The 13,596-nt window shown below is 37.5% G+C and overlaps 2 protein-coding genes and 1 long non-coding RNA gene across 7 annotated transcripts in view; 2 read left to right on the forward strand and 1 right to left on the reverse strand.

The window, feature by feature from the left end:
* Positions 1 to 8,779, forward strand: part of kif21b (kinesin family member 21B) — a 93,127-nt gene extending 84,348 nt beyond the window's left edge. For 2 of the 4 annotated variants that reach the window (XM_028446665.1, XM_028446666.1), the window contains 3 exons: positions 681 to 880; positions 1,971 to 2,102; positions 4,637 to 8,779. In XM_028446665.1, coding sequence (XP_028302466.1) covers positions 681 to 880; positions 1,971 to 2,070 — 300 coding nt within the window. In that variant the 3' untranslated portion in view covers positions 2,071 to 2,102; positions 4,637 to 8,779. The remainder of the gene's footprint in view (positions 1 to 680; positions 881 to 1,970; positions 2,103 to 4,636) is intronic. The other 2 variants (XM_028446667.1, XM_028446668.1) reach the window with 2 other exon arrangements.
* Positions 8,780 to 11,309: 2,530 nt separating this feature from the next.
* LOC114463235 (uncharacterized) lies at positions 11,310 to 13,293 on the reverse strand. The gene is made up of 2 exons (XR_003674075.1): positions 13,209 to 13,293; positions 11,310 to 13,127 (listed from the first exon to the last, which is right to left on the reverse strand). It is a non-coding gene; the product is annotated as an uncharacterized LOC114463235 (long non-coding RNA).
* Positions 12,930 to 13,596, forward strand: part of cpne5b (copine Vb) — a 188,776-nt gene continuing 188,109 nt past the window's right edge. For both annotated transcript variants that reach the window (XM_028446641.1, XM_028446642.1), the window contains exon 1: positions 12,930 to 13,123. The gene's annotated coding sequence lies outside the window, so the exon portion shown is untranslated. The remainder of the gene's footprint in view (positions 13,124 to 13,596) is intronic.

Below are 13,596 nucleotides of genomic sequence, written 5' to 3' on the forward strand. Positions count from 1 at the left end.
TGTGGGTTTTCCCTGACGATGCTAAATAACTTCACCCACATGCTGCTTAGCAGTGTTGTGCGCTCTATATATTGGAAATCAAAATGTTTAAGAGTGAACTGTGGATTATTCACTAACAGTGACTACTTGCATTTAAGAAAATCTGATTAAAAACAGATCAGATTAAAATCCCATTGCATAAGTATTTCTGTCAGATAATTGAGTTGGTGAGAATATTATTGAATTAGTAAAGATGGTTTATGATCTGATCACTGCTCATGTCTCCAATGCATTGGATTTCTTCCCACTGTTGGGGTTTTGCCTTTAAAAAATATTTCTCAATCTGATAAAAAGTGAAATTAATCTAGCTGACTACTATACCCAATAACCAATATGAACATGACGTAGGTAACTGAGAAACTTGACAGGCATGACAACTTTTGTGACAAAGCAGTTCTAAAACCGTATATACAAGATTCATAGTGGAACTGGTTATGGTAGATAAACTGTAGCATCTCGAGCTACATACTAACCCGATTAACAAAACATTAATATATATATATATATCTTTTTTTTTGTTTGTTTGTTTTGTTTTTTTAAAGCTGAAATTATTTTATTTTATGTAAATAAAATAAAAACTTCAAAAATGTTGCAGATTTCCTTTTTCAGTAGGTAAACATTTCTTTCTTTGTTGTTGACAGCAAATTCCTAACGCTCACAAGGACTGGGTTTGCGCTCTGGCGTACGTACCAGGTCGGCCCATGCTGCTGAGTGCCTGCCGGGGTGGAATGCTAAAGGTGTGGAACATGGAGAACTTCACCCCAATTGGAGAGGTTCGAGCACATGACTGTCCCATCAACGCCATCTGTACCAACTCAAAACAGATCTTCACCGCTTCAAGGTAAAATCAAACCACTCGTCCCACAACACCAATGTTGAACTCTGTAATGCCTGTTTATTAAGTTCACCAAAAGTGCACTTATTTTTTTGTTTATTTTTTTCTGTGAACATTAAAAATCTAATTTGGATTAAATATCTGAAATGGGATAAGAAACAAGTTATTCAATTTTGCGGATGATCTGAATCAATATCCCAAATCTGGATCAGTTTTAAAAATCTAAAAATCCATCATCGGTGAAATTTCCAAAAATCACATCGATGGATGTTCATTAAATTTGACTCAGATATGTAGGGTTAGTTCACCTCAGAGTTGCATCTGGATGTGGGCGAAAACCACCGGTATGGAAAAATTGATTTTCCTCAATATCTTTGTATCATTTAGGTGACTATGTAAGATGGGGTACTGCTATGGTGTAGCAGAGGTCCCTTTCTAGTTAGAAAAGTGTTTTTAGTTTGAACCACCTTTAGTGCTTTTAAGTAAAGTTTTAGCAAACGTTAGTTTCTGAACATGACAAAAACACAACATATCATCAGTGTTTTTAAGTTGGGTGTTTACTTGATGTGGAACATACAGTATAATGCATGTTATCCCTCCATGCCTCAGACTATTTTCATCTTGGGAAATATTGTGAATTTTCTGCGAAATGCTAGCTTTGGTCTAATTGAGTCCTCGGAACATGCAGTGCCACTCGAAACACCTAACGCATCTAATCACGTCTCTGAAATAGCCGCTGTAAGTGCTCTTCCCCTCTTTTTCTACTGTTATGGTTTCATTTGGAGCATTATTCTGTAGCCTGGAGAGGCTTCAAGAGCGGCAGGGCTTCCTGTTTTCACTTAAATCTGTTTTGTATATGATGTTCATGCTCTTTTAAATGTGCATGAGTGGTATCTGTGCTCTCACCTGCTGTGCTGCTCAAGCTCACTAACTTTCTTCTACTTGCTGTTTTTTTCACTTTTAAATACTTGCCTAACCTAACTCCTGCTGTTCCTATTTCCTCTTCTGTATTGGAAAAACTTTCCTCTCACTAACTGTCTTACTCGCCTCACCGTCTCTTCCTCCTTTTTTCTTTCCCTTGTCCTTTCCATCCCAGTGACTGCAGGGTGAAGTTGTGGAACTATGTGCCAGGCTTGACCCCATGTCTTCCTCGAAGGGTCCTGGCCATCAAGGGCCGAGCCACAAGTCTCCCATGATAGCCTCATCTCTGCTCCCCTTCCATCCTCTGGTACTTTCTCAACTAATTGCCTCCTTCTTTTCCCTGCTCTGATTCTTTCTCTTACTAGAATTACTTATTGTATTTGACATTTTTCCTTTTATTTTCACTTAATGCTTCCCTTCTTAGTTTTATTCAACTTCTCTGACCACAGTGTTCTTCTCTTGTGCGATTTTTAATTTTTCTGTTTTTCAAAATGTTCTTGGTTACTGATCATTTTCATCTCATTGCTTCCAGTAAGACAAAAGCAGCTTCCCACTGGCAACAAGCAACACATGGACATTCTGTGTCATCTTTTTATTGTTTGTGAGATTGTTAATTTACAACAAAATCTTAAGTTACTTTCCCCTTTTATCATACATGCTGGAAGTTCCCTGCATTGTGTGTTGGTGTGTCCTCAAACATTTAGAAAATAATCTTATTAGCTGTCCTGACTATTCACAGTTCACTCCTTTTACTTTACAAAGATTTTCATGAATGGGTCGAGAACTCATTAAGATGTCTCAATCAATGACTCAGTTACAAATGGATTGGGTGTCACCAAATCTCTTTTTTTTTCTTGAATATGCAAATGTACTCCTTGTTCATAATTAGGAACTATTAAAATGTAGAGCTCCTCCTGTTGTTTACAAAAAATATTTATCCCACTCCACTATACTAGTCAGTCTGTGGTGAGCTCTGACTCAATGAGTCATGTCAAGAATATCCACCATTAAAATCTAAATTTCAGTTTATTGAAAGTGATGCTATTACTGGCAGGTAGACAATCATCTCTTGGATTGTAAAGAACACAAACTGAGTTGCTTTCCATGCACTTTAAAGGAAGAGCAGAATCAAGAAATAAGACAAGAAAATCCACCAAGCCGGCGTGGGAGTGCTCGTGAACTCTTCACAGCAGAGCAGCTGTTGCTGTGATATGGTTGGTTATTTACGTCACGTGACTGTTTACTGGAAGTAGAGGATGGATGCCCGACGGGACCCGACAGGTCAGGTCGGATTCGGACAGATATAAAACTGGTCGGGTTTGGTCACATAGCACAGCGTTGTTTGCATCCCTGCAGCAGCAGCTGTAACAGAGACCTTTAGTGCTGCAGGCAGGACCATCAAGCAGAGGAGAGCCTTGAAGCCATTCAACATTGAAACAGTCTTTTTTCTGCACAAGAACATGAGTTATATCAATAGATCCATTGGGGCTTTTATGTGCACTGCGCACCCATTTGTGTTTAACATTCGCTTGTAACCCCGTGCACTGATCTGTTCTGTTTACATCAGGGCTGCTCGATTATAGAAAAAATTATAATTACGATTATTTTAGTCATAATTTAAATCACGATTATTCAAACGATTATTTGTCAAGTTTTTTATTGTTTGTACAAAAAATAAATAAACAAATAAAATCCTTCAAACACCAAATTCAAGTATGTTCACTTTTGCACTAAACAAAACACGTGTCTTTGCTCTAGGTCTTCTTCATCAAACCCAAAGTGTTCCCATATAAGAGAATTTGACTTGCCTTCCTTGTTTACCAAATGTTTTTGCTGCGTTTCTCCTGCCATGTTTCAAGACCACTAGCAACAACTTTCCTCGCGTTGGCCTGCAGGCTAGCTTTGGCTTTGAGAGGAGCGGGGTGGAGGGGAGGAGCTTGCATGCGTGTGGATTAAACCACTCAAAGTTAGTATTAATAACGTGTGTGCCAAGCTTTCTTATTTGTAGATGTCAGAAATAGGGGGTTTGTTTTATTTAGTGAATAAAACATTAACAGTTTTTTGTTTATAAAAGCGGTCTTAACACTAAAAAGAACATATGTCATCTGTTTTGGGTAGGGCTCGGATATAAATATCTGAATACCTGTGGGGTTTGGGTCAGACACAGACAAAAAAATGCGGCCCAATCCGCACTCTAACAGCAAGACCTCCGCGCATGCCTCCGCAGAAAAAACAAAGTAGTTTGGTCCACCATGCTTGTCTTCATCCAGTCTTCAAGCCGTCTTCTATATTTCCGGCAGAGTGGACGCCTATCCTAGCCATTGAGAAGGTGCATCAGTGTTGACACCACGTCCGCAGGATTACGTGGTAAATTCGGTCCCAGAATTGCAGTAGAAAATGTATCACCTGTACAAAGCAATAGGGAGAAATGTCTGTGGTGTCATTCTTTTTGGTTTTGAGCGCTTCATCACCTTTAGCATTAAAAGGCTTAAAATTAATTTTTTTCACAAATCCTGCTCTATGCTTCTTTAAGAAGTGTTTCAAAAATATCTAAGGCTTTGGAAAGGAGACTATTCAGAGGAGACCGCCATTGTCGTGGAGGTTGGTTGCTTTGCAGGTTGTGAAAGTGGCTCCATTACAACACACCTGATATTAGCTGATAGCTTATTAACAGGCCTTCAGGAGAGCTTGTTAATAACACTTTCAGTCACTTCACAGAGAGAAATTACCAGACTGTGTAGTGCACAATGAGTTATTTTAAACAGACTTCCTGGTCCTTGCTTTGTTTACTCTGCTATTCTTATTCTTTACTGATCTTTCTCCCATTCTGTTACTTTCCAGTGACAAGACGGTGAAGATCTGGCTGTCAAAGGTGTGGAGGAAGAGCTGACGACTGATATAACTACAAGTCCTTTTGTCTGCTGTCTTCATTACGGCTTCAGCAACCTATCCGTGATCTGTTCACTCCTAGGGCTGATCTTTGTTGCTAAAGTAGTTTCCAAGGCAATGTTTTTTGGTTGTTGTTTTCTTTTGATACGGTACAACCTGACGAAGCCTCGTTACCACAGGTTGTCAAAGAGCAAAACAATTGCCTTCCAGAATTCTTTCACTGCCAGTTTGAAAGTGCCATTCAGATGTGGGGCTTGGAGAAAATGAACAGCATCGGCCCAGTTATGGGTACGTCAGGCAGAGCCTTTGCTCACACAGCCTGGTATTAAAGTAAAAAGTGCTCTTGACATCAATCCACTTCAATACATGTGGATTTCAAAGAAAAAGATTGAACCCCACGTGGACATAAACTTAAAACTGGAGTCGTCGATGCTGCAGCTGCATTGATTGAACACGTGACAATCCTGCTATGTTCACAACATGAGTGTGGGTCATTGGATGCTCTGTGATCACTAGAAAATTAACTTTTGCTCATCTGAGTGTCCAGATGTGAATCAGGAATATTCCTCTCGATTTCAGGTTTCTCTCAGTTAACAATGAAACCATGATGTGATTTCCAAGTCACTTTTGTTAATTTATTTTTCTCCTACCTCAGCTGTTCTGGACTCTGAAAGGAGGTGGGAGGAAATATTTTACGGGTCTTAGTGTACGAAAACCTGGTGCTTCACAGTTTCCATGTCTTTATTCATTAGCTGGTTCTTCATCTTAGTGTGAATGTGTCCTCTGTGGCCTGCTGGCTGTCAGGCCGTCAAACTGCTGATTTTGCAAATAGATCCTCACACATCCTGTAGCAAAGCTAACGTAGCACTGGTCCTGGAGGACCTGACTGGATTGCATTAGATATTCTGTGAAATGCTAACTTTGGCACAAAAAAAAGAGCTGACACATTTACAGATGCTCACAATACAAACCAGTGCACAGTGAGATATGTAGTGCTTTGAGTCAAAAATGACACATTATCTCAAACACATAGAAAGAGACCAATGCCTCCTACTTACCCAGTAACTCTTCTAATAGGAACCCAACCAATTTCCACCCATCTGTTTTCAGCTCCACTCTGATCTTAAAGGCTTCCAACCATTTCATCCTGACCAACTCACTGAGGAGTCGACTGCTTTCTCGTCTCCTGAGCTTCTTCTTAACGTCAGTCTAGGTAAAAGTCACAGGTCCAACCAGCTACTGTCACAGAGCCAGGGATTTATTTTTAAATCCTAATTTAATTTCACTCATTATTTGCTGCTAGACTGTGAATATAGAGAATGTAATTGGTTGAGTATATAGCCTAATAGATTTTGACAACTCTTTGTTTGGTTATTTAAGGACAGTTTGAATAACTAGCAGTGCAGTGCACCATCCTGAGTATACATACTTAGCTTAACATTACATGGCTTTATAATCTTTTCTGTTATACTACTTTTAAAATTAATGATCCATATTATTAAGAGCTTTATCACACACTGAGCTTTTACAAAAAAAGCCCAATTTATATTTTCTAAATTTAAACGATGATTTATAACAACCTTTCCAGATTTTACGACATATTTACCTGCTGCTGTTTTACATGTTTTGCATTTAAAAGCTGCTTAAATATTTCAAAAGCAGGTACACAGGTTCTGATGTTATATTGGGTGTAGTGTCATTGGTATAACATTTTCTTCATTATGAATCTCAGGAATAATGTTTAGTAAACCTTGATCTGAAGATCTTGGTCAGCTTGTAAACTGACCAATTGCCTTTGTTGTTTGAATTATGGGACAAATTGTACTTTTATTGTTTTAGTTCTTTAGTAAAATATGCATTATTCTGTTTTGCGTTTGTATTCGATTCCCTTTACTGATTTATCCATGTACTGTACTGCTGTGTATCAAGTATACACGAAGGAAATGCTAAGTTCCTAATGTGGCCAAAGGTTGATGTGTTTAAATTCAAAGAAGTGCGCTGATTTCTGACCATTATTCTTTGTTTAAAATATGTATACAATATGTACAGTAGTTTACAATTCAAATGGCTGAAAAAAAAAAATATGTCTGTGGGGAAATTAAGTGAAGCCCAGTTTGATCTGTGCCAGTTAGCCACAATGACCCTGGTCGCTAGCCAAGCTTTGAGCTTCATGTATTTTCCCCACTGCTACTGAGGTTCTTGTAGTACTGGGGCCACAATCACACAACAAACGGGTTCACTGGGGACCATTTTATATTGTTGTATAACCACTGTAAACACATAGCTCAATTCATCATCACAGTCGCAGAGGAACGTGAAGACAAACAGTAGCTGCAGTAACATAGTTTTGTTGCTGATAAGCAACTGTTCAACCAATCAAAGCATCCCTGCTCATCTCCTGTTGTCCTCAATTGTGAGATGTGACTGGTTGACCTGATGACAGGGTGAGGAGTGAGTCCTTTGGAAGGAGATCAAAGTAGAGCTTCTGCTCCTCTGCATCAAGTACAGTCAGTTTAGGTGGTGCTGACACCTGATTATAGAATAGTTGGGTTTCTTCCTTTGGAGATGCATCAGGCACAGGTAACTAGGTCAAGGCTGCAGAGTCACAGTAAAGCTTTTCTTTCAATACTGCCAACATGACTCAGCCCTTTTGATTAAGAGTACTTGAAATATCAAGCCTGTAAGATATGCATGAGTTTTACATAAATTGTGTTTTTGATGCGTTACCAAAAAAGAACAAAAATTTAGAGTAATTTTAGAGTAAAACAGATGGATCTGTTTTTTCATCTGTAAATAAACCCCTAATGCTAATATTATGTTGCCACAGCTAGAGAAACAATCAAGACTGTGTCTTTGGCACTTCCTTTGAGCTGTTTGCAGGCGTTTAAGTGTTAACAATAATAATCACTGATAATGAACACGTGCCAGAATACTGTAACCCACTGCTCATCAAGTGCTTTGGAAAACTCAGGCTAAAGCTGTTTCAAAACACAGCTTGACAAGTTTACACCAAAATTTGATTCATATCTTTAAAATGTACTCGGTGAAGATAAAATTACCAGATAAATTTGCAATAAACGTCCAAAACATTACAGTTCGTTCTACTTCTCCAAAGTAAATGTGATAAACCAGGAATAATCAAGCGCTATATCTAATGGTTCATGAAGAAAAAGTTATTGAATTGTTGCTTTTCTAATGGGCTTAACGGGTTTTGTTGTTTTTAATTATTAGCAACAGATACTGCATTGTAAACGTATTGACCTTTTCATATAACATAAAATGTTCACGTTTAGAGGAAATACTTCAGTATTGATTCTGCAGCAGGATTGTAGCAATGACTATTGGTGCTTAAAAAAACTAGCAAACATTCTGTTATGTAATGGATAGGTTTACGTGATGCAAATGGAACAGCTGGGAGTTGTTTTCTGAGCCTAGTATAAAACATGACTATATTCTGTAAAATGAAATTTAGTAATTTAAGCCATAATATGTCCTGTGAAATGTCACAGTATTACAAACATCTGTTCTGTGCACGTCTGAACCCACTGTTGTAGCTGAGCTTTAAAAGGTTTTTAAGGTTCATCTACTTTTTAGATCAACCTAAAGATGTCAGCATCTAAATAAAAGCCTCGCTGTCTTACATAGACAGGATTTGTATGTATTCTGAGGATTGTAAATTGTCGTGTAGATTAAGAAAATTCTGATTTAACGTCTGCTCTCTTTATATCACGGCTGAAACCACTCGTCCTCACCTCAGGTTGCTGAGCTACTTAAACACCATCGAGAGGCTCTTGAACAAGGGAACCTTTTACTGCTCTGATGCTTTACAGATTCTGTCACACACACCAACTCCCATCTCCTCTGCAGTGGCTTCTTTCAGGTGTGAACATGACATTCTGTGAAATGTGTACTCATGAGACAAAATGCAGGGTCAAAAGTCATGTGTGCCTTTTACTGCACAGACTACTCCCCTCCTAGTGAGTGTAAATGTGTACAGTTTTTTTTTTTTTTTTTTTGCTAAATGACATTGTGCATGCAATCAAGCCTGTAAATTATTTCAACTGTAAGTACTGTAAATTCATATTTAAGCCAACGATCTGATGTGTATTGAAGACAATAAATATGTTCAAAGCCAGTTGCTATTTTGTTTTTTTCCATTTTTCTCAAATTCACTTTATTACACAGCACTCTATTATTGATAAATTAATCCCCATGCTGGACAATTTTACCTATGTGCAATATATAAAGTAAACTTAGGTTATATTTATGTCTATCTTTTTGTTGAGGACACTTTTACTTGTACTGTCTTGGCTGTTTTGTTGTTTGTATTTAATTAAATCTAATTCTGGGACATGCACAAGAATTCCATTGTACCTGTTCTTTTTTGGCATGTGCGTACGGCAATAAACTTTATTCTATTCATCAACTCGGACCTTGTAGAGGGTGCCATCCACAGCCCATCACCAAATTTAAGCACTTTCAACAAAAAATCTAGGTTAAAAGCAAAGGGCGAGAACTTATGAATGACCAATTTCCATGAGAGATCAACGAACGTTGCAAAAACCCCATTTTTAAAGAAAACTGACAAAAAGGCAAACATTCATCACTGGACCTAGACAAACATAGACGGCGAACTGTTTGGGGACTCCAACATCCCCCTGGCTCTACTAAGAAAAAAAACAGGTGATGTATGAATTATTATAGAAAGAAAAACTCTCCACTTAAATTTTACATATTGGTTAAGGTAGCACAATTTAAAGGGTAAAAAAATAAAATATAATAATAGCTCACTTTCATCAACTACTTCCAAACGTTCATTTATTTGTAATTTTGCATGAATCAAACCGCAAGCTTTCTTGCTGTGAGGCAGATGAGGTAACCATTATGACCATCATCACTTCACAAAGGTTTTAAATCATAATCTGCTTTCATTTGAACAGTTTTATTCCAAAAACAGAACTGTTTTTATAAATTTTCAGAACATGAGGTTTTTTCATATGTTAGTTCAGGTTATATTAGTCAAATCAAAGCTGAAAGGTGATATACTTTCCTTGGTCAAAGCCACTTAACTTTGATTAGATTTGACTCGTATAACCAGAACTAAATCATGAAACAACACCTTTTCTCATTTATCTGCTTTTAGAATATAACTTTAATTTTTCCACTTGTTTAAATTATTCAATCTCCCAAATGTGACACTGACAATTAAAATGGCATGTGAAAAATCTCAGCTTTTGCTTTGGGAATTGACAAACCAGTTGTCAGAAATAACACTAGCAGACAACTCCAGTGTCATTTATTGAAATATCTTTTTTTTAAAACATGTTTCAGCAATTGAGACATGCAATAGATACTCGTACATTGTGTTTTTTGCAACTAACTTTGATCATTACCTTGTGTCAGGCTGCACCTGAATACAAGTCCAATGGGGGAGACAAAGGCTGTGATGTATGATGGCCATTAAATGCCTCAGAGGAAGTGAAAATTGTTGGGAGATGCCAGTGAGAAACCAATATGAATTGGCTTTCCGTGTGTAGAAGTCTGAATGTTCTTTCAATTCACTGTACCAAGGCAACCGCACATGTCACTTCATTATTTAGTTTACTCGGTATAAAAAGAAGCCAACAAGTGAACGTGTGCAGGATTATTCTGATACATAGAATCATGTTCACTGTAATTCATGTAGACCAAACAAAGACTAAAACACTTTTTTAACTTGTGTTTGAAGATGCTGTGAGTCAAAAGGTTAAGAAAGCATTAATCTTCCCTCTTTCCAAACAGTTGTATGGGATAAATTCCATTCCATATTCTATCCCTCTCAATTTTTGTCATGAAATCCATTATAAGCTGTTAATGTTGTGACATTTTGCTTTCAGGAAGCGATGCCAGCTTTCTGATCTCTTTATTATGTTCAGATAGACGCATTTATCCTTATATGCTCAGTAACAGGTTAAGTGAAAGATTACATTTACACAGAGGTTTTTTGCTGCTTCTGCTGACAGTTTTGGTGATTTATGAATTTAATCTTGTGCAGCTCCACCGTGAACAAAACTGAACTAACGAAACAGTAAAATATAAGCACTTAATATTCTGTATCCATTGGTGGACTAAAAAATCCTCATCTCCTATAACTATATGTAAAATTTATTTTTAAAGCGATAAGTCAGTAATTACAAACACTAAAATATAGTATTCATGAAGGCCAAGAGAGAAATTGGCCTGTTGGCATTTGTAACAATGCCTGTATGTATAATAATGAGTCTGGAACAGGCTGCATCAATAGAATAAGCCTGGATGTAGATGTAGCAATACATATTTTGACAGATGAAACTTCACTTAAAGAAAAGAAGATCTTCTGAGCAAATTGGATGTGACCATGTCTCTCTGGTGACCAGGGAAAATGGACTTTCAATGAAAGTTACTCATCTAAACCTTTAGTATTATGTGAACTTGCAATCATTCACTACAGATACTTTAAAGAATGTTTGGAAAGCAAAAAATGAGCTCAAGCAGACTGTTTAAAATTATGTTTTGAACAATTTAATTACATTTGAATAATACAGGAGGCAATAGCAGTGTACATGAAACAATTATACACAAACACAAAGAGCATTGGAAAAACACAAACTTGTGAAGATTTTTAATTTTGAATGACTTGACTGTCGTGAGCTCGTTCTCAGGCTTTCTGTAGAACTGCATGATCACAGCCTTTAGATTCAGGTGTGAAAGTGCAGGGACTGCACATCGAGGAGTGGACTTCAGCATCTTTTTTTCAAATGTGTTGCTTTGTCTTTTTTGAGTATTTTTAAAGGTAAATATATATTTATTATTGAAAAACACAAAAAGCAGTGTTGACCACAAAGCTAGAAATGAAAGCTTGCAGTAATTTGCTGGTTGAACTTGCCTCATATACTATATTCTATATATGACTCCAGAATGGTCTGAGGGCACTGCACACCTGCTGCCCATTTCTGCTCATGGATGGGTTAAAAGCAGAGAAAGGCTTTTCACTAGATGTAGAATGAACAGGACAAGAAGGAGACTTCATCTATGTTTGTTTTATATTATATCTATTAGATAAAAAATAAAATAAAACAATTATTCTTAAAACCTTTAAGATACAAGTGTCCATCTCAAGGGGGCCAATTCTGACCCTTTAAAGCAGTGTTTCCCAACCAGGGGTAGGGGTATCCCCATAATTTTATGTTTAATTTGAGTTAAATGAGAAGATAATGCCTGAATATTAAATGTTCAATTTAATTAGATAAAATAAAATGAGTTGTGTTGAATATTCAGCTGTGTTATGTTCTATTTTTGGAGAATCATGAACGTGTATGAGTGAGGGGGTACTCATGGTATGACAAAAAGGGGTACACAAGACAAGAAAGGTTGGAAACCACTGCTTTAAAGCATCCAATTTGACCCACAGGAGACTATAAAAATGACAGAGAATGAATTATTGTATAAATAATCCAGTAGTAGGTATCTCAAATTCACAAATTTTATGAAACTGCAATATTTTTAGAGGCTTGCAGTTTTCCTTTGTTTACATCTATATATATTGAATAATAATACATACATATATTTTATATAGCGCTTTTTGGGAACTCAACATTGCTTTACAAAATTAGTATTTATTCTTTCACTCCACAGTTAGTGGTGGTAAGCTACTGTTGTAGCCACAGCTGCCCTGGGGCAGACTGATGGAAGCGAGGCTGCCATAGTGCGCCATCGGCCCTGCCGACCACCACCAACACACTACATTCATATGAGGCAATGTGGGTGAAGTGTCTTGGGCAGGGACACAGAGACACATGGATACCAATGGGGTTACTGTCCCCCACTGTAGCACCTGGAATTCTCAGTGGTCTCCCATCTAACTTCTAACCAGGCCCAGACCTGCTTAGCTAACAAAATCGGGCGATGACCCATCATTTTTAATTGCAAATTGTGGAAAGAAGTCTAATTTTTTCTCACAAATATTTAAATTTCTCACAAACTATTCCTCTAATTACACAAAAATTGGTTATAAAATCAAGAATTTGTGAAGTGAAGACACCCCTGCTTTAGGAGGATGGATGGATTCTTGAATGATGTTGTGTTGACAGTCAGTTTGAAGTCACTCACTCTTGTTCTCACTTTGTCTTCTTCTTTGACTCTTTTTGCATTGCAGTTGATTTTCTCTGTCTCCATGGCAGGAAGTTGTATGAAATCAGAGCAGTGAGGAGGTACGTAGCCATACCAGTGTATCCTCCAATCACTAGACACAAAGGCTGTGCGAGCACAAACAGACAAAACACATTCATTGAGGCGCGGTCGTCCAGCTCTACCCGATCATCCTGTGTGGCTTTCATCACTCCGAAGAAATACATCAGCGCTATGGCTGGATAGAAGGCTAGTTCAGCCATGGCCATGATGATCACCAGGAGCCTCCTTCAGGTAACTTTAGATGTAAACACAAACCATATTTGTTTTAAATTCCACACAGAAATATACGCAATGTGTTTGTAAGGGGTACACTCACCTAGATCTGATTTACTCTAACTGCCTTTCCAGTGTGAAAATATGGACCTTTGATCCTTTATTACATCCGTCCTGTTAAACATTATCCTCACACTGCACTCTTTATCAGGAACACTTTGAGCTGTCACCATCACAACAGTATGTGATTATTTTTCTATTTTAAAAAGCTCACTGTAACAATACCAAGTGATGTGTGCTGCTATAGGAAAAAAGAGAACACAGAAGAAAGTACTGGAGGTTTACTTCAATATACCTTGTGATAGAAATGTACAATCTAGTAGATAAGTAAGTGCTGACCTTCTATCAAGCTGAAAAATTACATTTTAGTAAAACACTTTCTCTTTATAACCAAGGTCTTAAAAAAACCTCTGAAATCAAAGGTGACTCAA

This window comes from Gouania willdenowi, chromosome 5 (assembly GCF_900634775.1).
Source record: "Gouania willdenowi chromosome 5, fGouWil2.1, whole genome shotgun sequence".
In the NCBI taxonomy this organism is placed as follows: domain Eukaryota; kingdom Metazoa; phylum Chordata; class Actinopteri; order Blenniiformes; family Gobiesocidae; genus Gouania; species Gouania willdenowi.